The following is a 27001-nucleotide window of genomic DNA, read 5'->3' as shown; positions in this document are numbered from 1 at the left end:
TTGATGAATCAAAGAACATGTATTGAATGGATTGGAGTTGTGACTAGGTTTGGGAAGCATTTCAAAGGAAAGGTGTTAATGAAATAAGGAAGAGAATACATTGTGAGTAGGTTGGGGGTAAATAACCCTAGTTGATGGTTAACTGAGTTGATGCTCTACATCATCAACCCTTTAGCCAAAATTACCAATCAACCTTAGACACCTGCCCTTATATTTGGACAGAAGTGTCTACAATGTTTAACAGCTATGTTATTTGCTCTATTTCTTCAAATCTACCTACATTGGATAATGGCTTTGTGTCTAGTTTTGGAGCCCCTCCATTGCTCAAGCTTCTACTAGGTGCATTGTGGCTCCTTAAAGGGTCTATGTTCCTTGCAGTTCACCTTCTGTTGACTTTGTTATATTAGCTAATGTGATATGCAATCCCTTACAAAGTATGGTATCTTCCCAATATGGACATCCTAGCAATGTTTTCACTACCAAGGGCCTCACTCCCTTCTCATCAAGTGGGCCGTCCTATTGGTCATGCTACTTTCATCTCAGTGTGTGTTCGTGTGGTTGTTGGCCTTCCTATGAGTTCACTAGAAGCCTTGCTCGGATCAACCTATGCACTAGTCTTTAGAACAATTGTTATGGGGTCTTCTAGTGCACTGCTCATTCTAGATTGAGGAGCAACAATAGGTGTTTCCTTTGTGACTACTACAGAGTGAGTTCCACCAAAATATATTGTTTCTAGTGGCAAGAGCTATGATTGGGTTACCAAGTCTACTACTACCATCCCCTCTAGGGAGAAACCTCTACCTGTCACCTATGCTAAGGGCCCCCCTATAGTGATCTGCAACCCTCAATGATGCAGAACATGGAATACTACCAGCATCATGATTTGATCTATAGGTTTCTGTGTCTTTGGCCCTCTTTTCTTGGTTTACATTATTGGGTGACTAGTTCTTAAGGACCCTTGACTTATGGTTACATTGATCTTTATCCTTGTGTAAGGGTTTTTTTCTATGGCTATGTTTTCCTATTCTAAATATTTTGATTTGCTCTTGGACAAGTTGTGCATTTGGGAAAAGCATTTCCTTTCTTCAAAACCTTGGATTGTTTCTTAAAACCCTCTTATTGAGCCACTCAATGTGTACTCAATATGTGTGCATCTGCCTAATATCCCACTTGATATTAGGATATGTGTACTTAATGTGTGCATCTTAACAAATTTATTGTTGTAGTAGACCATTTTAGTGTTGCATGTATCTTGATTGATATGGATATCTCCACCCCGCTTCCAAGGGAGGGGATGTTGATGGTTGGTGAAAGGCCATGGACTCAATCACTGGATTATGAGGGCCTTCCCTTCTTCTTCTTTTTTGTGCTTCTCTACGGGTTACGTGACTACTAATTGTGTTCTTCTACATAGGAAAGATGTTGCTAAATGGTAGAGAGATGCAAGTGATGATCATTTGGTTGCTTGTGCTTCTTATTCTATCTCTAGTTCTTATTTTAAAGACTTTTAGACTACTGATAACGATGAAACCCCTATTAAAATTTTGTTGGTTCTCATTTCATTGATTAGATTCAAACCTCTATTGCTTGTTTTCCATTTGCTTATGCTACAAAATCTATTATTGCTCCTGCTACTTCAGATGCAACCCCTTCTTGTTTGGTGGCTCATACAAATACTACTACTTTTTCTCCTATGTTGCAACAAGTTTTTGTTGACAATGCTTTGTATCTTTGGCACTTTCAACCCAATGTTGATAAATGTCATAGTAGGGGTCTCCTTTGTTGGTGAACCTAAGAATAATGTTGTCTATATAGTTTTCTAGCATTGTATGAAGAATTACTCTTGCAACTTTTTCACATCTCCTTATGGGGCATGCACTTGGACTTTTTCTTGAAGGGCCCTAATCTTAGTGTTGTGTCTTTTCTTTCTTGCCAACACCTATTGTGTTGCCTATGTGTTGTTAATGGCTTGTGTTTGTCTTTGGGCCTTGCTCATCTAAAGGACAACCCCTTAAACTACCCCTATATTTTCTTTTATAGAAAAAAAAAAACTCACACAAAACCACTAAATGGTATCACATGAAACTATGTGACTAATATCTTGAAATTAATAAACCATTAACCTGTCATTGTTGGGTTCTAAGTTTTCATTTTAAAAATAATTCTACAACTTTAAATTAGTTATATTTCCCATGTGAAACCCCACATTAAATGTATTTACCAATGTCGCATACAATGCATAAAGTGGCCCCAAGAATGTGACCTCTTAGTTATGCATGTATCAATAGTACCACCTAGATGCACCACACACAATAATAAATTAAACATTATAAATTTATTGTGAGGTATAAAATGCCTAATTCCTAAAAAAATTGTCCCCATGACATACATCGCCAAAACCAAAACACTATTTGTAAGCTACTACAAAAATGGACCCCACTCATCATAACACAAGATGCTTCACCCTCTCACCTAGTGCAAAAGTAGTGCAAATGCATTCAAAAAGACTATAACTAACTTTATCAATATAACACTCCTATAAGTCTCGTCCCACCAATTCAACATTTTTACAACTAATATTCACTTCTGTTAAGAGAAAATAATGAACAAATAATTGGCCCAATCACCCACTAGGTGTCTATGTACGCATCCTAAGGCATTGGAGATACATAAATATATATTAGGATAGAAAATTCAATACCAACTTATCCCCAACATATGATATCTTCAGCATGATATTATTATTATTGTATCTTATTTTCATGAAATATTGGGGATGAGGCAATGTACAAAAGCATTTTGTTCCTTCCTTATATTGGCCTACATTTGTCTTGTCTATTTTAACTCTCTATTATATCACACATTTTTCATTTTATTTCTCCTTTCATGATATTATTCCACTCCAAGTAGAATGATGGCATTTTTTACTAACAATTAACATGTCTTACTAATTTTTTTTTCCTTACCTTGTTTGTAGATTTGCGCATGTCATGGAGATTCCTATACAATGTTATCGATTCTATTTTCCCTCTTCATATATATCATTGTTGCTATCCTAGTATATTTTCCATCTTATAATATATATTTTCTTAGCTAACACTTGTTTTATTCACGAGGAAAACTCTCTATCTAGTTTCCTTAGGGTCATTTTATCTTCTACTAGTTGAGTATATTTTCTCTCATGTCCTCATTTTCATTTAATGTATTTTTTTCATCTTCTATTACAAGTTTTATGGCCCTTTGATATCTAAATCTTTAAATTTATGTTGATCCTGGCATGTTTTTCTCATACTGTGTTATGGTCAACCTTCTCTTGGAAGTATTTCATCCTCCTCTAATCTAAGATTTCAAGGAATCACCTTCCCTAAATTTTTCCCTCTTTGTTAGTCTATTTCATAATTTCTTGTTTGGTACATCAATATATTTACCTAGTCACTTCATTTATCTTTCTCATAAATTATGATTTTAGTCAAAACTAAGTGTTTGAGAAGGGAATCCTTCACCATGACACTATTATTTATCTCATTCACAACATATGCTTCTCATCTCTTTAGTAATCCTTCATGAACCTCTCTCCATTAGTCAAAATGACTTCATTGAGCATAAGTAGAACTAATGATGTGTGTGTCTTATGATCTCACTTCTATGTTATACTTTACTATATTCTACTAGTTTCTTTTATAGTATATTTTTCATCTAATATAAAAATAGTTTTTAATGTATCTTGTAATAAGTGCTTTACAAGAAATGAGCAAATTGAAATGGAGGAGAAAGTTAAGAGTAGCAATGGAATGATCTCATATATGCATACCATTTTTATCACTATGTTTTAAGTTGGTTATTTTCTTTTTAAATTTTGTTATTTACTTTATTGTACATTTTCCTCTAGTTGCTCTAACCAACTAAAGTGGGGACAAAATATAAAGTTAAAAACAACGAAAATTTTAGGTGTATTATAGGATTGCCTTAATCCCTTTGGCATATCTAAAGTTCTCATCTAACATGTAGTAGCCCCCAAGCCTTTTAGAACCAAGAACCTATTCTATATATTTTAGGAAAATCTCAAAATCAAAGAAAAATGTGTTTTAGTGATAAGGGATGAAAAGAAACTAGATGTTAGAATCCAAATTAAATCCAAAGCTTTCCAAATTTTTAGTCCCAAAATCTTAATCCCTTGTTCAAGTTTGTTCTTAATTGGTCAAATTTCAAATTAAGATTGGAATAAAAGACCAAAACTCTCTTAATTTTTAAAACAATACTTGTAGACAACTCGATTACTGATATTTCATTTCTATCTTCTACAACAAGCTAATGAATTCTATAATCTATATTTGAAGCCTACTTTTATGTTTCACTATTGCTTGTGTTACTTTGGCTATTTCTAAAAGTGCCAACTCATGGCAAAGAAAATAATCTAAAAGTGCATTTAGCGCTAACAAAGTTTTAAAGAAAAATCTCCCCAATATATCAAATGTATTTAGTATTGAAATACCTAGCGTCAAACTACAAAGTTGCTTCTATGATGCCAAACACATTTCTTCCTACAGAGGTGTCCTATTTCAGCCCTAGAATCTTGTAGGTTACGATTGCCCTAGCTAGGTGTCGGAGCCTCACACTCCTCTTGCACCTGAGTCCTATAAAGTAAGGGTCCACAATACCTCAAACCACCTTGAACATGTTTAAATTAGATACTCTATGATTTATGTTTACAATTTTTGTACTTTAATCTCGTTTCTCAATTTCTCTTTTGCCTTGTCCCTTCTTTGGACGTGATCCCTATCCCTATGTTAATCGTTCCCATAAAGCATAAAATTAGATAAATTTAAAATCTAAATTAAATATTACATGTCAGCAAATTCATTACTGTTATTATTTAGGTCTAAATATTATATATCTACAAAGTTTGATACAAAATGCTTACGTATCAATGTTAATTAGCTTAAAACTTAAGCACAATATGAACATAATTAATATATATAGACATTCAACAATATGGATATGATTAAAACCAAGCAAATTATATCGTTAATAAATTAACTAAATCAACTCCATCTCATTTATACTAAAAAAAAAAATCTTTAAATAATTAATGAGTTTGTCACACGTAAAACAAAACAAAACAACAGTGATCTTCACATTTGTTAGGCAACCCTAAATCTTTTAGTTTCCTAATGATTTTCTTCGAAAGGTCGAAATCCTACTTTCAACATTAAACAAATCTATATTGTCCATTGTAATTTTGAACCTTTCTATTGTTATTACCAATAACAATTGTGCAAAAAGCGTAAGTGGATAATAATTATATCTCGTACTATTTCTGTCAGGTCTTACAGTGTGCTGAGACTATAATATATAAAATAATGATTTAATTGTTGTGGATTGTTCTAGGATTTAAGCTTAACAATCCTTCAGCCATAAGCAATAGAATCTTTTGGTCTGTTTGGTGCATTGCAAAAAGTGTCTTGTACGCATATCATCTAATTACGAATTAGCATTCTACTAGAACAAAATGATCATTGCTACTATTTTGTCCAATATTTCCTTAGATAATAGACCTGACCTGACAGGCCATCAGAAATCTCCTCTAATGACACCAACGTTCAGAGATGTGAAGTCCAAGAAAAGTAAAGGTGACAGTATTGGATATGAAGAAATCTCAAGCATCTTTATTTCAGCACTTTATGAAGATTTTGTATTGACTATTCAGGTAGTCTGCTACTGTGAAAAAGCCCCGAATACAGAGGCAGCTGTAACATTCTGAGTGCAATTTTTTGATCCTAGTATTCATAGACTCCCTCATATATTAATAATTTTATTAATGTATCAGTCCTGTGATTGTAAAACCCTCGAGCTCTGTATTTGACATATCTTGCTTCATATTTATATACTTTTTATATATTGCCGACTGAAAACAACTGTAAACCAAATAGTTCCAGTACATTATGGAGATGTCTTCTGATCAAGATACCTCACAAAACGATTGTCTGATTACGAAATATCAAAAACAATCAACATGCCATGCAGCACATGTTGTTGCACATGTTTAGTGCTGGAGTAATTAAATACAAAATCCTTTACTTTATTTTACAAAGGAAAAATGCACTGCAGAAACGACCAACCCAGATTTGACCTTATAAAACTTGGGTACCTTAATGTGAATGCCACTCTCCCAAACATAAGCATATAATATAACCCAGATAGAAACACAGAGATCATCTTGATAAAAGTTTCACAGCATGACTAAACAAATACTGATAAAAACCTCACATTCGGACTTAACAGCTACTGATATTAACTTTGCAGAACTGTTAATGAGGGTAATACTCTTTCACCAGATGAAGCCTGCTTGATGAGACAGATTTACCAAACCTCAAATCAAGATAAGGTACAAATTTAATAACCATAATTTATTGAAGCGATTTTTCGACCTCAGATTTATGTGGATTGCATGTGCCGTTTCTAGCCTCTAATCACATTGACATCAGCCACTGAGAAGCATGGGACCATAAAATCTATTTCAGATAGCACAGAAGTGTCGCCACATAAAAATTAAGCTGCCCTTTCCGATTTACTAGAATCAAATATCCTTATTGTGCAACTTTACAGTACATGTATACTACATTTTCAACTCAGTAAATCCAACTTCTCCCACAAACTGACGATAAACAGAAGCCTTGTAAGAATAAAAGAGGAATGTTCTTGGGCAACTTTTCAAACCATTAATGAACAGATAACCTTCACAGCCTCTTAAAATTGGCATCGAAAATAAAACAGGCAAGCAGAAGATGAACTTCCCAACTTGATGTCAACTATACTAGAGTACTTTAATTTCCACAAAGAAATGCATACAAGCAGCTAATGTTTAACATGCATAAAATGAGAACCTTTGTGCATCTGTCATTTCTGGTCTTCTTCTGCAGGAGAAAGATCCTCAAGGCCTAGACTGTCAACATTCAAGGTTGCAGATCCCAAAACCCCATCTGAGCTAAGACTCAATCCCACCTGCAAGTTCAAGGCTAGTTGATCAGCTGTAAACATTATTTAAAATCTATTATTTCCATGTTCAAGGATATTGAGAACTACTTTTAGATAAGGTAGGTATAGATGGATTGTATCTTTCAAAATAAGACCATGTTCAGGCAATAGAAAGAGAAAGGCCAAAAAGTAAAAGAAATCCCTAATATAGAGAGCATAGGAAACAAACAAGAAGTTTATGGTAAAACATCACAACCAAAATTCTTAATATGGTAATATAATGCTTTTAGTTCTTTTTGGATTTTAAAGGGGTTTAAACTTTACGGAAGGCTGGGAAAGCCCTAGAAAAAGCAATCAGAGTCTTTCTTGCATACAAGCTAAAACTATGGTCCATACCTCTTGTTGGAACCGAAGCATATCAGCACGAGCCATGGCTTCAGCTTGAGCTATTCTTTGTCTAAATGTTTGAGCCATCTCATCAGCCTGTGCAAAATTAAGTTGATTTTCAAAAATATGGAATGCATGACTTGATTTTCTTTAATTCTGGAAAGCAAATCATTAGTTAGGCACTTACCTTTTCATACACAAGCTTTGGGTTGCGAACCATATCACCGGGTGTAGGCTCCAATTTCTTTGTTGAGAGGGATACCCTGCCTCTTTCACGATCATGACTGAGTATCATCACCTTCACCAAACCAAAAATATAAATTTAGAGTCTCTTCCAAATAATTCTGAATGGAAAAAGAAAAGTTCAGGACATTTTCTTCCAAAATTCTGAGGGAAAGAAAGTACCTTGAGAGTGTCACCTGGCTGCAACACTGTGCCAACATCTAAAACACGGTCATGGCTTATTTGACTGACATGCAAGAGGCCATTAACGCCTCCTCCAATATCTACAAAGGCACCATAGGGTTTTATAGTTTGAACTGTCCCAACAACAACAGAACCAATTCCCAATGGAGCCTGATTATCTGATACAGCTTTTCGATTACTCAATACAAGGCGATCTTGTTCCTCGTCTGCTTCCATAAATTTCAGAGGTATTTCCAAGTCAATTAGCTCTTCTGAAGGTAAGTTCTGCAAAGACACACAACTTCATATGGTCATAGTCTAGTCTTGGCACCAAGTATAACCTTTTGATTCAATAGTAAGAACAAGAACTCACAGTTGACACTTGTGAAAATGGGACAAACCCATAGAGGCCTTCTACCATTGCAACAAGTCCTCCTTTGTTAGAATCTACCACCTGCAAGTAAAATCTGGCATTAGATTGCAACAATTTTCCAGAAACATTTATAATACATCTAAAGTAGACTACAGAAAGGGATTTGCAGCTTAAAATTTTAAATATAGCCAAGAATTTTGGACAAGTGGACCACTAAATCCTACAAATGTATTACAACTAGCCAGAAAATAGTGAGGTAACTTGTTAACAGATTTTATTAAAACAGATATCAGTCTCCGAGTGTAGTAAAAGTGACAGAATTCTCTATGGTTAATATACAATTTGTTGTTTATTTAAGTTGTTTTTGTTTTTGTTTTTCCTTAAATAGCAAACTCTTGTTTTTAAGTTTTTCATTAAGAGCAAACTATGCCACACAACAGTAGCAAAATCAGCCTTTGGATGATGTTGATGTTGCTCATCTCTCAGCAAACAGTCTGTAACATGTTGTAAACATGAAGTACATAAACAACCAGTGTAAATGCATGTTGGAAGGTAGATTTTAACATATAAAACCTGCAGACTGCAAACAAGGGATGTTCTGATTTTCTATTAAAAGTAGCATTGATGCAGGGGCATCATCTTTCACTGAATTTCGGTTTATTCATGTTTTGCTTCTATTTTTTGGTTTTTAATTAAGCAAGTTTTATTTTGTTTTCTTTTGTATTTGGTCAGTTTTGTCAGTCATGGCAATTAACAGTTACGGGAATAGGTTGGAGATGATAGTTGGAGGAATGTGTAGACACCTAAAAAACCTTTAGAAAATAAAGTATTTTTATTTTCTAAAAAATTCCTGATGACATCATCATTTATTAATTAATTAATTATTTAATTAATTAATTAATTTTTATGCCATTAAATCCCTTTATCTTAATTAAAAATATTTAATTAAGGAATCCCTCCCAAAAATGTTTAAATCTTATTTAAACATTATTTCCTTATTTATTAATTTTTTAATTAATAAATTGACCAAAAATCCTAAAATAAATAAAAAATTTATTTTTTGCCCAAAACTTGGCCAATTTCCTTATGACCAATAACCTCTTCCAAAATCTTCTAATCCTTCTTTAATTTCGATTAAAGGCTAATCCCATCATTTCCTACCCCTAATCCCAACTCAAAATATTTAATCAAGATTAAATATTAATCCTCATGTTTATTAAAAAAGTTTTAATAAATATCTCCTCAACCCAAACCCTTGAAATAAATAAAACTTTATTTATTTCCTAAAAATCTAATTTATCCTCATCCTAAGAAGTTCTAGACTCTTCTAGAAAGTCTTCATCCTCATCCTAGGAAGTTCTAGACTATTCTAGAAAGTCTTTATCCTCATCCAAAGTCTAGACTCTTCTAGAAGATGTCTTTAAACCTAATCCTAATCCATTCCTAACCTTGTCACATTCCCTAAACATGGGTTAAAACTTACTAACTCAAGTCAAAGTTAACAAATATCTCCTCCTTCACCCACCCTCATTAAATGCCATCCACTTGCCTATCCCTAAGCTAATCCTAAACCATCCTAATCCATCCTCTAATCATTTACACAAGCCTAAGCAAGTTTAAAACCTTCCTAATCAAGTCCAAGTCGAAATTGCTCTCATCACCCTCAAAATATCTCAACCATAAAACTTTATGAAGTCCACTAGGTCATAAATGACTCTTCCAAGCCCTTTTATTGCTCTTACAAGCCATTATGAGGGTCTTTATGAAGATTTTATCCCTTGAGCCTCCTTTGTTGACTCATCCTTCCCCTTTCCTCCATCCTCTCACCATGTGACATGTGTCACTCCTTGATTGGCTATAAGGAAGCACAATCCATGTGCTCTCCTCTCATGCAATCTGAGCCCTCCATAAGCTTTTTCCCATCCTTGCATCTTAGCCCTCAATCCCTCAAGCCTCTTGCCTATAAATTGGATCCTTCCCCTTTGCAAAATAATACAATCCATGAAGTAAAGTTATAATGCTATTTTGAGAGCCAAATCCATACTAAAGCCATCTATCCACACCAAAAATCCACAATCATCCATTGAAGCCTTTGGAAGCATATTGAGCATACATCCTATCCATTTAGATAAAGCTACTCAACAAGAGAGCTTCTTATTGAGAGAGTCCATTAATGGCTCATATTCTCAATTGAGAGCTCATCTTAGTCTATCTTGAAGTTTATGAATTTTGTTTAGTTTGTAGAAGCTTTATTTAAATTTGGTTTCTATTAGCATACTAACATTGCTCATATACATTTTGGCACGCCCGGTGGGACCCCGCATGGGGTCATCTTTATTAGCTTTTTTAGTCAAGTTTTGTATGTCATTTGCTGATTTTGGCTAATTTTGCTTGTTTTTGTGATTGGTAGGATTGTATAAATTGGTTTTGTAGCTCCACATGAGCATGAAGAAGACAAAGGAACTCATAGTATATCTCATAGTGTTTGCAGATTTTTCAAGCTTATAGATGGACAAAGAACTTGGAATTCTTCTTCCTCTTCTTGTCTATATTCTTCTTATTCCATCTACTTCTTCTTCTTCTTCTTGTGGGAGATCTTGGCCATTTTTTTTTAAGGAAGCAAAATCATACACACTTCTTTTTAGTGCTTAAAATGAACCCCCAAATCATACTTAAATCCATTAAAAAATTTAAAAAATTGCAAAAAAGAAAAAATCTTTTAACAAGTGAAACTAAACCAATCTAATCATTTGCATCCTTGCAACATCAAGGTTTTAGATGCATTCATGCAAAGTTAGGAACACTTCATTTTTGGGAATTTAAAAAGAACTTCAAGTTTCCATTTCAAAAGGTTCAAAATCAACAATAAGTGCACACTAAAATCTAAATCAAACTCAAAGCATCAATCAAGGATAAAATGAACCTCATTTGAAAATATTTTAAAGCTCTTTTAAAAATCTCATGAAAACTATGAGTCCTAAATGGTTGCCAAAATTGTCCTAAAAAGCTTTGTTATTTGTTTCAAACAAATGTCTTGTTGCAAAATCTTGAATGTTTCTTAGATTTTTCATGCATCAAAACAGTCTAGGAATATCATTTTTGGGCTTAAAACATGCAAACTAGAACACAAAATCTTGAATGAAAAGCAAAGTCCAAAGAGTCATTTTCACTTTTGAGTCCAAAAACAATCTTGAATGATCTAAGGTTAAAACAAAGCACTTCAAAGTTCTTAAAACAACACACAAAATCTCAATCTTGAATGCTCAAAAGAAAAAACTTGAATGTTTAATCACTTGTCTTTGAATGCATGTTGCTAAAATCACTCTTGAGTGCCATGGATTAAAATCTAAGTTTGTTTTTTTATAAATGCATGATTAAAACAACAAATCCAATCTTGAATGCCATAGATCAAATAATCATCTTTTCGAGCATAAAAAGAATCTACATTTTTGTAATCTTTTAAGTTATAAAAACAAATAAAGACGCTTTGAGTAAGTTTGTAGTTGGACTGACCCTCTTTAATCACCCATCAATTTAACCATTGGTTGCAATCTCAGCGCCATCTATGCGGATGGGTCCACCTAAGAGGGTGTTAAGTGCTCCACGCAAATCAAACTCCACTCACTTGGGTTTTTAGTGGTTTTTCTAAGTTAGAAACTTCTTTGAATGCGCATTAATCTCGCTCACACTTCATTTGGGCATAAAAATTGGACTAATCTTCACATGGAGGGCCTCCGGGCGCGCGCTTGAAATCGAATCTCATACACCTTTGTTTTGGGCTTAAAATAAACTCACACTCAATCTTGAATGCCTTAAAGAAAAATCAATCGATACTTGACGTGGAGGGCCTCCGGGCACACGGGTTTACCTTCTTGTTGACCCTAACTCTTCTTCTTGTTCGCATTCTTCGATCAATTTTATTTTTGTCGACGCTTCAAAGTTGGAATAAACATTGTATCTTAAACATGAGTGCTTGCAAAGTCTAGATCAGAAAACTTAAGCGTCAGTTGGTAAAAGAACAAGCGTGTTTTTTAGCCCAAGATCATCCAAGTCTTCTCTCCCCTTGTCGTCTTTCGAGGCCATCTTGGGTGCATAAGATTAGGATCCAAAATCTTGTCTTAGCTTTTTAGGAGGCCTACTTGGGGATTTCATCACCCCTTGGGACGACCTCAACTCCAGCGTTCCGGCGGAGTATAAAGATCGGGAGGTGAATCCAAAGACACCTCTCTTGGGATCAAAATTTTGTCACTCGGGCTAAGCCTCAAGGAACTTTATACCCTTGAGAAGTGAAAGAGGAGAAGTGGGTTACCGCTCCTCTCGGCTGTGTGACATCTTTTTGGTTTCATCTACAGATTTGGGCCTCACGTACCTTGTGTATATCGAGGACTCCCTAGCTAAACCAAATTTCATCCTTGTAGAAAGCTTCCTAGGATGTTGGTGTGTTTGACGTGCTTGCTCAAAACTTTTGTCTGCTTGTTTGTTCATAGCTTTTGAATGAATGTTTGCCAATTTTGGTCGAAATCCCAGAAAAGTAGAAATCTCCCAGCTCAAGGCATACTTAGCGTAGTCACTGCCTCATCAGAAAATCATCCAAGCTCCCCCGCTACAACCAAATCTATCTAGTTCATTGCCTTAGAAAAATCCCAAATCCAAAGTCCATCCAAATCATCCCCCCAGCCAGCTAGCAACCCAATCCAAAATCACACCCAAGCCTTTAGAGAGTTGTTGTCATTCTGCTAGAATTTGCTATCCAATCAATCTGACCAATCCACCAGCCTCACCAAGGTTATCCCTTTGACAGAGCTTTGTCTAGGGTAATCTAGCTTTGTCACTTGTTATCCCTCATCACCTTGAGCTAAAGGTTGGGATCCACAAGTGGTCAATCTCGTGTCATGCCCATAGGATCATTAGTCTATCCTTAAGTTGACACAATCTCCACCAATCCAGCGCATAGGAAAGCAAAACTCTCATTTTTTGATAGCATGCCCTTGAAGTCTTCCACCCACAAGAAAGCCAAAAATCTCTAGCCAATCCTCCTTAGGTCTGTCATGCAACTTTGACTCTCCCTAGGAAATCTTTCATCAGCCAATCCAAAATCTGTGCTTAACCCAAATCCAACCATGAGCTTCCGTGTTCATCCATACGCAAGACCCCATCCCCATCAAACTCATCATCAAAGCATGAAGTACCAATCCTATCATGATGTGTTTGGTCGCATTGTCCTTGCTCCTGCCACCTCCTATTCCAATGATGATGAAAATCTTGTTGACTATGACGGGTATATTGAAAGCCTTAGAAACATTCCCCCAAGCATCCCCCAAAATCCAAGAGTTATTCCAAACTATCTAGTCATGCCATCCGATATTCCAGCTTCCCCTCCATCACCCCATCAACCAAGCTTCCAATCTTCCACCCCCATCACACTAGCTATTCCTGTCAATCCACCTCCACCTTCGACACACGAGTCTCCAAGGAATCTCCTAGAGGAAATACAAGAAAAGTCGCCTCCAACAGTCGATAAGCCATGTCATCTAATCCAACCATGTGAAGTAGTCAGTGATGAAGCTTCCCCATCTATAATATCACCTCCATCTCCCATAGCTATCATCCCCATACCATCCATCAAATTGCTTAAAATCCTTCCACTTCCCGCAAGCATCAAAATCCCACCACCTATCAAATCCCTCCAAATCCTATCCACATCGCCTCCAAGCATTTCCCAAATCTCTTTATGCACCCATCTTCTACTCACCCATCTCCACTACTGAATCTCCCATCTATCCATCTGCTGCCTTTGAAGAATCCATCCCTTCACCTCCTATCGCACCATCCACTCCAAACCAATCCTATCAAGATCCTGCCCAAAAGCATGTTGACATCCCCCAAAGCATAAATGAAGATATCATCGTACCATGTCTTCAATCCATAGTGCAGTCACCATCTCCTCCATCTCCAAAACCTCGAACCATATCTCCTCCACTACAAGATATCTTGTCATCCCACCAGCTACATCAAGATCCTATCCTTCCATCTCCCCCGCTCCATGCTTCCATCTTACCACCTATCCAAGCTATTCCACCATCTATAATCTATCCTCTTGGTTCACTTACATTCATCCACGGTGGCCCTCTCTCAGCAGAAGAATTAAAAACAGTATCTCCCCATTGCAATACACCTAATAAATCACTTCTACCATTTTCTACAAACAAAAAGTTTCCTCAGCTTGTTCAAATGCTCAATCGATGGCATTATCAAGGTCAAGGTTTAGGACCACAAGAGCAAGGAATCAGAGAGCCTATTATTGCACAAAAAAATCTAGGATTTCATGGTCTTGGATATGTATCCAAAGGCTCACCATCTAAAGGTGTTGGTACACCACACCCCCAACCCAAGCCTATCTCCAAGCCCACCATGCCAGCCTCCCATCACTCCTTCAAGAAATCTTATGTCATCCCCCCTCCACCATCTTTGCAACCCAAAACAACCTACCATATCCCCCCTTCATCCGCTAAATCCATTTTGAGTCCCTATGTCCCAAAATCTACCATCCTCCATCCTCCTATCAGCCATCATAAAAATCCTATTCCATCCATTTCTATGCAAGATCAACAAAGGCACATATCAGGGCACATCATCCATCATCATCCCCCTACATGCTCTTTCATATCCTCTCCATCTCACAAAGCTTCTCCTAACCATCTTCCCAAAGCTTACCACAACAATGTAAATTCCAACTTCAAAATGCATAAAGCTAAAAATCCACATCCTAGGCAATCATATGTCTATTCTAAAAGACATACTCCAAAAAGGCAAAATCCAATCAAAGAATGCAAAACAATGCAAAAGCCTATGAAAAGAAAATCCAAAACCATGTGGATCCCCAAGAAAAAAGTTGAAACCCAATGCATAATGGCATCCACCATTGCTAATCCCCCATCTAGTGACTCATGTCCCCCATCTCCTAACTCCATCTTGGGTGCCTATATCCCCAAGCACGCTTCCACAAATCCTCCATCATGCCCACATCTACCATCTATCCCCCATATGCTCTTTTCACACCCGTTCCAACATGTGCCAATGTTGCTCTTGCAAGCATCCCCATCTCATGCTCCTTTCCAGCATTTTCATCCCTCCATCTCCTACCATCAATCCCATCTAATCCGATCTATTGCATAAATCACACATCCGGTGTACCAACAACTAGCAACAAAATTGAACATTCCAACAGCTAGTGAAAAATCGCAAAAAAGCCAAAATAGCTGAAGAAAGCCAAAATCATTCCAGCTAAGTCCAAAGTCAAAAAGTCAAAAAAAGAAAAGAAAAATAATGCATCCACTGGTGAAAACTTGGCAATTCAAGCACCTTGGACAAGTACCATGATGAAAACTTGGCAAACAAGAATCATGCGTAATCCTGCCATCCCCAGCTTAGCCTATCACCCTCATGCTTTTGGTCATCTCTTGACATCCACCTCCATCTTCCAATCTATCCACCTATCCTCCATCCTCCAGCTTCCATCTCACACCATCCACTAATCTTATGCAGCTTCAGCCAATCATCTCAGCTATCATCCATCTCCCTAGCCCCTTCAGCTTTTTCCATCCTAGCTTCAATCCTATCACATCCATCATAAGACCTCCTTCCGCATGTTATCTTCTGATTGGGGGCACTATATTCCTTGGAGATCTTGTCTTGTCCATCCTCCCTTGTCATTGGTATCTAGCTCTAGGCTATCCTCATGCAAACCCAATGTCATCTCTTTATATCCATCATAATCCTAGCTATCTACCATCCTATCCAGCCATCTCATCCTGCTCCTCTAGCTATCCTTGGTCACAAAATCTCTCATCATCATTGGATGCATCCTGCCAAATCCATATCTTTCGCTATCACCCCACCCTTAGCTTTCACATCTTGCACAACATCGAACCATCCCACTGTCCTATCATCCTGAACTTTTGCCTGCTTGTAACTATCTTGGTTTGTTAGCTTGTACCATATCTTGATTAGCCCGCTTGTAAATATCTTGGTCTGTCAGCTTGTACATCCTCTTTAGCTTAGTACCATTGTATCTATCCAGTGTTCGTGTCAGTTTGTCCTTGATCAGCATCTTGCACCCATCGCACATCTTGGTTAGCTATTCCAATGCATCCTTTAGCTAGATTTCCTGTCACCAAAGTGTTATCTTTCTTAGTTCAGCTTGCCAGACGCATCACTCATCCAAATCCACCAGCTTAGGTGCTCTCCGATAGGTCCTTGCAGGATATAGCTTTCCTCATGTCTGATCTTGGTCCGTTAGTACCTCGTCCTACCCATCTCGTTGGCAAATGGTTCTCTTTTGGATTTTTGCTTTCTTTTGATTTGGACTCTTCCCTGTTGGGTCTTGAAATATCTTTTCCAAGCAATCTCCTTGTTCCCTCCTCAAGGTTTCCACAATCTTCCATATCATGGTATACTGTGAATGGGGCAATCAGAGCGTAAGGTCTTGATCATGTCTTTTGCTTCTTTTCTTTTCTGCTTGTGAGTTACCCAGTGTCATTTCCACACTCCTTCCTCTGGGATTCATGTGTGATACTGGGGCAATCCTTGCGTGTTTGTTTTGAGTCAGTCCGTCAGTCCTCTGGACAGTTGGTGAAAAGGCCTTGATGTTCTTGGTAACCTTGGCAATTAACCAATAATCCTATAGCAAATCTAGTGCTCAACTACATGGTGGTACTTCTCTTTGAAGTACCCCCCCCGCTCAAAAAGCTTCAATGGTTTTCGTTCATCTCCATTATCCCCCATCCATATCCAGCATCCGTCTCGCCTACCCCAACTTATGCATCAGTATCTCTTTGAATCACTCCTCACCTTTAGCTTTAGGGATCCACAATCCTAGTCTTAGGGATCCGCCAATCCAAATCAATCCATCAAGCCTCATCTTTCGAGATCCACAATCCTAGCCCTAGGGATCTCCGAAACCCATCTTCCGCCAATCTGACTCTTTGAAATCCTGTTGCATCAGCTTTTTTAATCCCCTCATCCATCTCCCCATCCTAGATTCCTTTTATAGCGCTCCGCTCTTTCATCCTCTGCAATCCCTGAGATCTTAAGCTTGCTTCCTCTTGTGCCTCTGATTCTCCCTTTATCATTCTCCCATAGTGAGAGTTTGAGCTAACCAAACCTCTTCTCTTAAGCAAATCTGAGTCTTCTTGCTCATCTCGGATTCTTGTACTTTTCAAGAAGTCGTCGAGCCTCGCTTTCTCTCCCCACCGCCTTCTTGAAGGGGCATCTCACAGTCCATTCTCTCCTCTTCTGCTCTAGCCTTGGGCATCTTATTTTCTTATCTTTGATGTCATGCCACTTGCGGCATCACATCAAAGAGGGGCAAAATGTAGACACCTAAAAAACCTTTAGAAAATAAAGTATTTTTATTTTCTAAAAAATTCCTGATGACATCATCATTTATTAATTAATTAATTATTTAATTAATTAATTAATTTTTATGTCATTAAATCCCTTTATCTTAATTAAAAATATTTAATTAAGGAATCCCTCCCAAAAATGTTTAAATCTTATTTAAACATTATTTCCTTATTAATTTTTTAATTAATAAATTGACCAAAAATCCTAAAATAAATAAAAAATTTATTTTTTGCCCAAAACTTGGCCAATTTCCTTATGACCAATAACCTCTTCCAAAATCTTCTAATCCTTCTTTAATTTCGATTAAAGGCTAATCCCATCATTTCCTACCCCTAATCCCAACTCAAAATATTTAATCAAGATTAAATATTAATCCTCATGTTTATTAAAAAAGTTTTAATAAATATCTCCTCAACCCAAACCCTTGAAATAAATAAAACTTTATTTATTTCCTAAAAATCTAATTTATCCTCATCCTAAGAAGTTCTAGACTCTTCTAGAAAGTCTTCATCCTCATCCTAGGAAGTTCTAGAATATCCTAGAAAGTCTTTATCCTCATCCAAAGTCTAGACTCTTCTAGAAGATGTCTTTAAACCTAATCCTAATCCATTCCTAACCTTGTCACATTCCCTAAACATGGGTTAAAACTTACTAACTCAAGTCAAAGTTAACAAATATCTCCTCCTTCACCCACCCTCATTAAATGCCATCCACTTGCCTATCCCTAAGCTAATCCTAAACCATCCTAATCCATCCTCTAATCATTTACACAAGCCTAAGCAAGTTTAAAACCTTCCTAATCAAGTCCAAGTCGAAATTGCTCTCATCACCCTCAAAATATCTCAACCATAAAACTTTATGAAGTCCACTAGGTCATAAATGACTCTTCCAAGCCCTTTTATTGCTCTTACAAGCCATTATGAGGGTCTTTATGAAGATTTTATCCCTTGAGCCTCCTTTGTTGACTCATCCTTCCCCTTTCCTCCATCCTCTCACCATGTGACATGTGTCACTCCTTGATTGGCTATAAGGAAGCACAATCCATGTGCTCTCCTCTCATGCAATCTGAGCCCTCCATAAGCTTTTTCCCATCCTTGCATCTTAGCCCTCAATCCCTCAAGCCTCTTGCCTATAAATTGGATCCTTCCCCTTTGCAAAATAATACAATCCATGAAGTAAAGTTATAATGCTATTTTGAGAGCCAAATCCATACTAAAGCCATCTATCCACACCAAAAATCCACAATCATCCATTGAAGCCTTTGGAAGCATATTGAGCATACATCCTATCCATTTAGATAAAGCTACTCAACAAGAGAGCTTCTTATTGAGAGAGTCCATTAATGGCTCATATTCTCAATTGAGAGCTCATCTTAGTCTATCTTGAAGTTTATGAATTTTGTTTAGTTTGTAGAAGCTTTATTTAAATTTGGTTTCTATTAGCATACTAACATTGCTCATATACAGAATGCACCAAGAGGAAGAGGGGACAGGCCAAGTTGGCGGAAGCAGGAACCCAAGAAAACTATCAATTATTGTGCGCGACTGCATACAGAAAGAGAGAGGGGAGTTTGTTAGTTCTATTCTGCAATCCTTAATAGGTTTCGTTCTGCAGTTCTTGCCAATGGAAGGGCCATCACCTTGGACAGACAAAGTTAATGGTGCGCATAGAGCATAGAGGGGGCATCCTCCCACGTGGGATCCTCAACCGGCAAGTCCTTCCACCTAACAAGATACTCCTTGATTGCCTAAGCCTCCTCTCCCCTCAACGCAATGACCTCTACAAGTTCCATCATGAGTTTTCCCTCCACATAAAGTGGTGAAAGCTCCTCTAAAACTGTGACTCTTTGTCCAAGAACCTTCTCTAATCAAAAGACATGGAGTACATTGTGAATTCAACTGCCCTTTGAAAGGTCCAACTCATATGCTACCTCTCTTATTCTCAAAGTCACTCTGTAAGGTCCATAGAGGCAAGGCTTAAACTTCCCTACATAACTCCTCATCAAATAAGGTTGCTTGTAGGGATACCATCGAAGATGATCAAATCTCCAAGCTCAAAACTATTCTCAATCAAGTGCAATCAAGCATACATCTTCCACTGATTTTGGGCTCATTGTAGAGTATCCTTGACTAATCGAAGGATATCTAGACTCTCTTACAGCCTTGGCCTCAAGCACTCTACTGTCTCCAATGTCAGATCTACAAATGAGGCAACCTCATAACCACAAAGTGCCTTGAAAGGTGACATCCCTATCAACATGTGGTGATCTGCAGATGTCGATGTAGATTTAGCATATCCAATAGGGTTCAGAATGCTAATGCTGATGTAAACCTTGATGAGGAATTGATTGTTGTGATTACAAATTCCAAATACTGCCACCTTATGATATCGCTAATCGTTTACTCTATATCTGACTAAATAATTGGCGGTGATTATAGCTCAAGTATTGGACTCTGATGTTGATGGTTGCATGGTCATGGTTAGCGCCAAGACAAATGTGCAGTCCTCAATGAATATTGATACACAGTGGAGAATGACTGCAAATCAATATAAAGATTGTTGATCTAAGTATGATGTATTCGCCAATGTTGGGGGTTGGTATCAAAATGATTCCGCTATTCCTTTGTGTATAAAAATGATTCCACTATCTCTTGTGTGATTGTCGATCAAATGATGTCAATGTTATCGCCATTGCATATGGTTGTTGCCCCAAGTGAATGTGATGTTGTTCTGTTCAAACACATTGGACTGATGTTTGCAAATGCGATTGCGTTCTTCTTGCTAAGTCATTATCATTGTCGATGGTTCGATTTTGAATGGTTATTACTCGCAGGAATGAATTGTTTACCTCAATGAATACGATCGCACATATAATGTCACTGAATGGTTGCAAGCCTAGATTGATCCAAGGAGGAATCGTTGTTCTTGAAGTCAAGATGTTGCTGATCTGCAAATAAGATGTATTGCTAATATTAGTCCAATTAGGTCACAACGTGACTTCACCTAATTGGAGAAATAGTATACTAGAGATGATATTTCACCTTTGAAACTGCACTCCAATTTGAATTACGAAATAGGAATCACAAACACAAGATGTAAAGCTAAATGATAATAATGATGAACAATCAAATGCATTTTGATATGAATCTCTAAAGCATAAAGCTAAAAGGGTTGGCTAATCCAAATGGGCATCCAAAGGACATGAATTTCAAAGAGGCCCTAATTATGCAAAGGTGGTGCAGAAGGGCAACCCCTTAATAGGCTAATCAGCTCTCAAGGGACCAAAAAAGATAACAACAAAAAAGAAATAAGTTTGGCTAAAGAGGGGACATGACAATTTACATGTCTTTGTCTACAATATTGTCATCACTTTGCCCTAATATTACTTGATATTGACTTGTTGCCTAGAAGACAATTTTTTCTTTTGCAGAGGGATGGTATAGTTAGTGTACGTCTATTATTATGTTTCAACAACATTGGTTATCTGATTATGTATTAGGTGTTTGTTAGCTGCAAGTGGTTATACGCATTGGCTGGTCAGTAGTTGTGTTCATCTTAGCAACCATCATGTCTTTTCAATAGATTATGTATCATCTATTAGGATGTAATAACTGCAACCAGTTATAACTTCATCAAACACCAAATTCTTTTATAATTCAGTCGTTTGAAATTTCATCAAACACTTTGCAAGCAAGTTCTGATACCACTGTAATAACCTGACCAACTCTAAAACAATTTGTGCTGAAGAATTGATTTCCTTTTTTTGGTTCTTGAGGTTTTTCAATTTTGATACAACAACATAGCAGCAAACTAGAAGATTTTGCAATAATAATTTCAACATAAATATTTATATATTATATAGGGAATATACAACTGAAAAAATCCAGATTTCAATATCAACTTAGATACTGAGTATTTTCACAAAATACCAACAACCCTGTTGATAAAATATCCCTATTATCTAAGTCAACAATACTCAAAAAAAATAGAAGATACAATCCATGAACTTACAGGTAAGACATGACTTGAAACCCTCTGAAATGAAGACTAGCAGCAACGAAGAATTCTTTGACAAACAATTGCAACTGCAAATTTGGAAAATGTTGCTCCCAAAGTGCAGATAGAAAATAACACCCAGCAACAGATATAAATTGGTGCTTAACCAACTCCAAATTAACCAGCACATGATTTGATATAACAATTCCAGTGAATCCCTTCACAAATTCTAGAACAACCTCCAATAGCAAGAAAAATTAAAATTCTCCTTAGCAACAATTAATACAGTAGGAGAAATGACAAATCATATACCTCGATACAATTTGCCAAGCAATCTCAGAATTGAATCTACAATACTTCAGCTATAGATCCCAAACCCTTATACTGCAGCAAGGGCACAAAATTTTAAACTTCAAAAGTGTCACAAAGACAACAAAGAAAGATAAGATAATCAAATAATTGGATGCTTTACTCATCACATGGGCTCATATTTATAATCTCCAAATGGCACAAAGTTTCCCAAATAAACTTCACTTAAGAAGCTTCTCACACACCATTAAAATATAATAAAGTGTCATTAATATAATTTACTAATTGCTTTTGGCTCCAAAAATGACCTTTTCCACCATAACGTAATATTTTGACACACAAGGCCACTATTTTTTGTTCCCAGGATTTAAAACTTTTCATCCCGGTTCCAACGAGCTATGATACTGAGGTGACCAACCAACAACACCAACAAAAGTAGCAACCTCAACATATTTAGATGACTAATAATAATAATTCAACCATCTTGCGAAAACCACTGAAGAAGCATCAGAATCAAAATCTAACAACACCAAAGTCATCCTGATGATCAAAGACGATGAATGAACCTGATAGGGTGACTTATTATAAATAGACGCTCCCTCCAAGATTCTTGGAGCTCAAACTAGAAGCCCCAAATAAAAACTGAGAGCATCACCCAACTCTTCTAACTCAATTGAGCTCATTGGAACCAACAGAATGACTTGCTATAAATAGTAAGTCTCTCAAACAAAGCCAAAACACACCATAATCTACTGGAAAGCCTATAACCACACAAGTAAGACCCTCAAATCCCATTGTCAGCTCACGAGGGTTGCGATGGTGACCTAACCTAGCCAACTGTAGGAACCTGCGAAAAAAGGGGACATCACATAGGATAATAGAATGTTGCTTTAATGGTCATCTACTCATTTTTAGTTTGTTTAGGAAAGTTTCCTATTCTATCTTTTGTTAATGTTTGTTTCTTTTAGAAACATCTTTGTAAATCTATATAAGGAACTTTTGCTGCTCTGTTTAATATAACATACAACATCAACTTACCCTAACAAGGCATCAAAGAGGATTGATGGGATTTTATAAAATTCGGTGATTTTTTTAAGAAAAATTCAAGCCTCTTCTAATTTGTATTTTTTTCAAAAATATGATTTTCAATTTTTATGAGGTCTTTTATGAAACTTGTATGGTTTGTCTTCAAAGAATTTTTGTTGGAAATTGCAAACCTAGTCGAAATTTTTGATCACACAATTTCTTAGTTTGAGCAAAAGTCTCTAATTTTTTAGTATTGCATGTTGCTTGCATGTGCTTTTTGTGAGCTGCATGTTCTTCACGTGTTGTTTTACCACACAGTCTCATGTTTTCTCACATGATGATTTCTCTAATGGGTTTTCATAAATTTTCCCCTAGAAAATTTTTGATGGACTTTCATGATTTTTTCCTTCAAAAGTTATTTATAGGGTTTTCATAATCTTTCCCTTCAAAAATTATCGATTGGGTTTTTATATTTTTTTCCTAAAAAATATCTATAGGTTTTAACACTTTTTTCCTCAAATATTATCTATTCGGTTTTAATAATAATTATTTCCTCAAAAATTATCTATTGGGTTTTAATCATATTTTCCTCAAACTTTATGACGGATTTTAATATTTTTTCCTTACAAAACAATTGTGTTTATAATTTTTTCTTCAAAATTTATCTCTTTGGCTCTACCATTTTTTCCTCAAAAATGATACTTTGTATGTTGATGTGTGTCTCGGATTTTGTTGTCTGGTTTTGGTCAAGTTTTCACCTCAAAAATAGTGGCTAGTTTTTTCATTATTCTTCTAAAAAATTGTGGCTTCTTGCAATCTGTTTTGAGTTGTAGTGCTCATTTGCAAAAGTTCTTGGTGAATCATCTTGCACTCTATTTTGGGCATAGTGCTCATCTGCAAATGGATTTCTTGATTTTCTTCAAAACTGTGGTTTCACTTTCATCTCAATGTCTTTGGCTATACGGAGTAGTACCTTTGTTTCAACATCAGATTGGATAGCTTCTTTGTCATTAATGTTTTGCAGATCCAAGGAGGCCCAACAACAGCAGAATGTTCTAAAGAATTATGATCGCAAGACATGTAGTCTTATGCAGGGTAGTTAGACAATGACTATTAAGGGAGGGTATATACAACATCGATTTACCATAAAATCATCAAGGAAAGTAATATTGTCTAGATGGATCAACTCTGATCCTTGGCTGATCATCTCTAGCTTGTTCTATAATAATTTCATGTATGAATAAAAATATATTTTAGTCCTAGATCTAGTGTGCAATATCATTTACATGATTGATTTGTGCATTTAGTTGATTAAATAGAGCAGTAAACATTAGTCTTAACATTGTTTTCACATGCATTATAAAAGACAATTGTATTATTGTAATGTGGGGAGAAATGTTTCACTAGCTTATGCATGCAAACTAGTACTCTTGAGTCTACTCCCTTTCTTATTACATTACGAGGGGACTGATCCACTTGGCTCGAGATATTAGGCACAAAGTGGAGTCAACAACCCCCAATAAGAAGTTGAAAATGATACTGCTATTACATAAAATGAATGTTGGCTCTAGGGCTAAAGATTAAAACTGAAGATTTTCAGCATATAGGGGGATATCATAGGTAGATATGCAGACACCAAAAGTAGATCTAGGGATGAAAGGTAAAGAGGAAAAGGGTGCTCAAATTTGGGAGCGAATTAGGCAGGTTACATTGTTTGGCACAGCCATGACCTAAGAGCATTGGATGCAAACATAACTAAAAGATTTAGGGATCGGGATGTTGCTCAAAACGCTCGTGTAAATTTGGTCAAAAATGTTCAGGATGTCACCAGCTGAGGCAACCTAAACCTTGCTTTTCCCAGTCTGCAAAAGGTGGATTTGTAGGTCTCTATCTCAATTTGAATTCAAAATCATGCCTTCATAGCTTGTCACCAGCACATAGAAAAAGGGAAACTTGTTGGGTTGATGTGGGTTTCCCCAAATCAAACCCTAGTTTTGGAATTAACCATGAAACTGAAACAACTTGAATTGGAAATGAAAGCATGCTATGAGGCTAGATCTGAAAATTGAATTTATTATAACTTCAAAAGTCTTCTACGTCAAAATCTTTATGAAGATGTTGATGTTGACTTGTACAGTTGACTTTATGAAGACATGATCATGAATGCATCACCCGACTCCCAGCAAGTCTTTGAGACAGCCCAGGACCCACCCTCACCTAGGCAGTACCCCTCAATTCTTGACTACTTCTCGCTTGTGAGGAATAGTTGGGTGGTTTCTCCTCCTTTGGTTCTTGCTCTTATGCTTTCTTGTCTTGTTCTTTTTGCAGACATTGTTTGATACTCCTGCTGCTGGTCGTTTTCTCTTGTATGGGCTTTAGTCCCTTAGACCGTCGTGCTGTCTTGTTGGACATAAATAAATTTATCTTCTCTTATTTTGTCCTCAATGTCTTGGATGATGCATGATCACTTTCTCTTAGAATGTACTTGAATTGAATTTGAGACTGGGTTATAAAATGGGGAAGGCTAAGCTCATTAAATACCTCTACTCATGATCGGGTTTGTAATTTCGAAACAGGCCAACACAGAAGTTTTCCTTCTCCTACAAGCTAGTTGTTAAGGGCCTGTTTGGTGAGCGGAATAGGAATACGTATTCCTGTTCTCCGTTTGGTTCAGCCAATATTTGATGGGAATTCACGGACCCGAAAATTTATGTTTTCTAAAATAAAATAAAATGGAATAGGCATACGTATTCCAATACCACCTATTTGAATGGAATTGCAAAACCCCATTCTTGGGCCAAAATTGGAATACGTATTCCTATTTTACCTCGTATTCCAATCCCGTTTTGGTGCATCCAAACAAGGAATTCAAATTTTTTGGAATACGTATTCCTATTCCGCTCACCAAACGGGCCCTAAGTGATTTGAATTTGGAACCTTTCTATCAAGACAAAGTCATCTTAGGTCAAGGTTACCCCAAGCAACCCTAAACTCCAATTCAAGCAAGGTCAAGGACCTAAGATCCGAACTACCATGACTATGTCATAGATGCAAGTGTTGAGAAATGTATAGGAATAAATTGTCAACATGTTTGCAGGATTAGAGAAGTGAAGAGCTTTGGCACAATATGAGAAATACCATGCAACACTTCCACACAATACTTCTCATTTTGAGTCATTCTCCTCAATCTTTCAATCAAGGGGATTACCTCTTATTGAAGTATTCTTGACCCATCCATTTTCCAAGCTTATCCAAGTCACTACCAAGCTTTCCCAATTGGTCGGGATATACTTGTATATCATCCTCATCATGAGAAGTGTGGGAAGAATGGTTCTCCACAATGTAAAGTATGTCGTGTAAGCATAGAGGTTTCACCTAAATCCCAATGGAGTATGCATGTTGACTTGGGCTCTATACCCTTGGTATTTAAACAATGGGAAGCCATGAGTCTATAGCTTCTCCTTACAGGCACATTAGATGTAGGACTAAGGGTCATTAAACTCATGGACAAAGCTCGATATAAAATAAATGACTAAACAAAGAAAATCCTTAGTTTATTTATTGATTAACCATTTGCATAAATGAAATATGATTGTTAACATCAAAAAGATAATGCAAGCATATGAAAGCTTCACCAAAATGTAATGGGGGGTAATAAGGTTCACTTGCTTATGCATGCAAACTAGCAATCTCAGGCATATTCTCTCTTTGAATAGATTAAGAGGGCAATCATCCACTTGGCTCAAGATATTAGGCATAAAGTGGATTCATGGGTTCCTTGTGAGGAGTTGAAAATGATATTGCTGTTATGTAAAGTGAATATTGGATCTCAAGCTAAAGAGAAAAGTTAGGGTTTTCAGCATATACAAAGATATAGTCGCCAAATATGAAGACAACAAAAGTTGAGAAACATAGGCAGAGAGGAACTTGTTGCTGAAATCTGGACCGGAATCAACCAGATTATAACAGCTAGGGCGACATTGACCTAAGAGCACCAAATGCAGACATAATTGGAAAACCTGGTATCAAAATGTTGCTCAAAAGGTTCTCTCCAAATTTTGTTTAATAATGTTTGGAACATCATAGGCCAAGGTGACCTAGACCTTGCTTTTCAGGAACTATGAA

The 27001-nt window shown here is 36.6% G+C and overlaps 1 protein-coding gene across 1 annotated transcript in view; it reads right to left on the bottom strand.

Annotated features, from left to right (window-relative positions):
- Positions 1-6359: 6359 nt before the first annotated feature.
- The window catches only part of RPS1 (ribosomal protein S1), a 150747-nt gene continuing 130105 nt past the window's right edge, over positions 6360-27001 (bottom strand). Inside the window, exons 3-7 of the mRNA XM_089819690.1 lie at positions 8141-8221; positions 7768-8052; positions 7550-7660; positions 7372-7458; positions 6360-7002 (exon numbers count right to left, since the gene is read on the bottom strand). Of these exons, the coding sequence (XP_089675816.1) occupies positions 6898-7002; positions 7372-7458; positions 7550-7660; positions 7768-8052; positions 8141-8221 (669 nt within the window). The 3' untranslated portion in view covers positions 6360-6897. The remainder of the gene's footprint in view (positions 7003-7371; positions 7459-7549; positions 7661-7767; positions 8053-8140; positions 8222-27001) is intronic.

The sequence above is a fragment of the Cupressus sempervirens genome, chromosome 3 (genome assembly GCF_028749045.1).
Source record: "Cupressus sempervirens isolate cs-2001-9-10 chromosome 3, ASM2874904v1, whole genome shotgun sequence".
Taxonomy (NCBI): Eukaryota; Viridiplantae; Streptophyta; class Pinopsida; order Cupressales; family Cupressaceae; genus Cupressus; species Cupressus sempervirens.
This window is presented reverse-complemented; position numbering and strand designations above follow the sequence as displayed.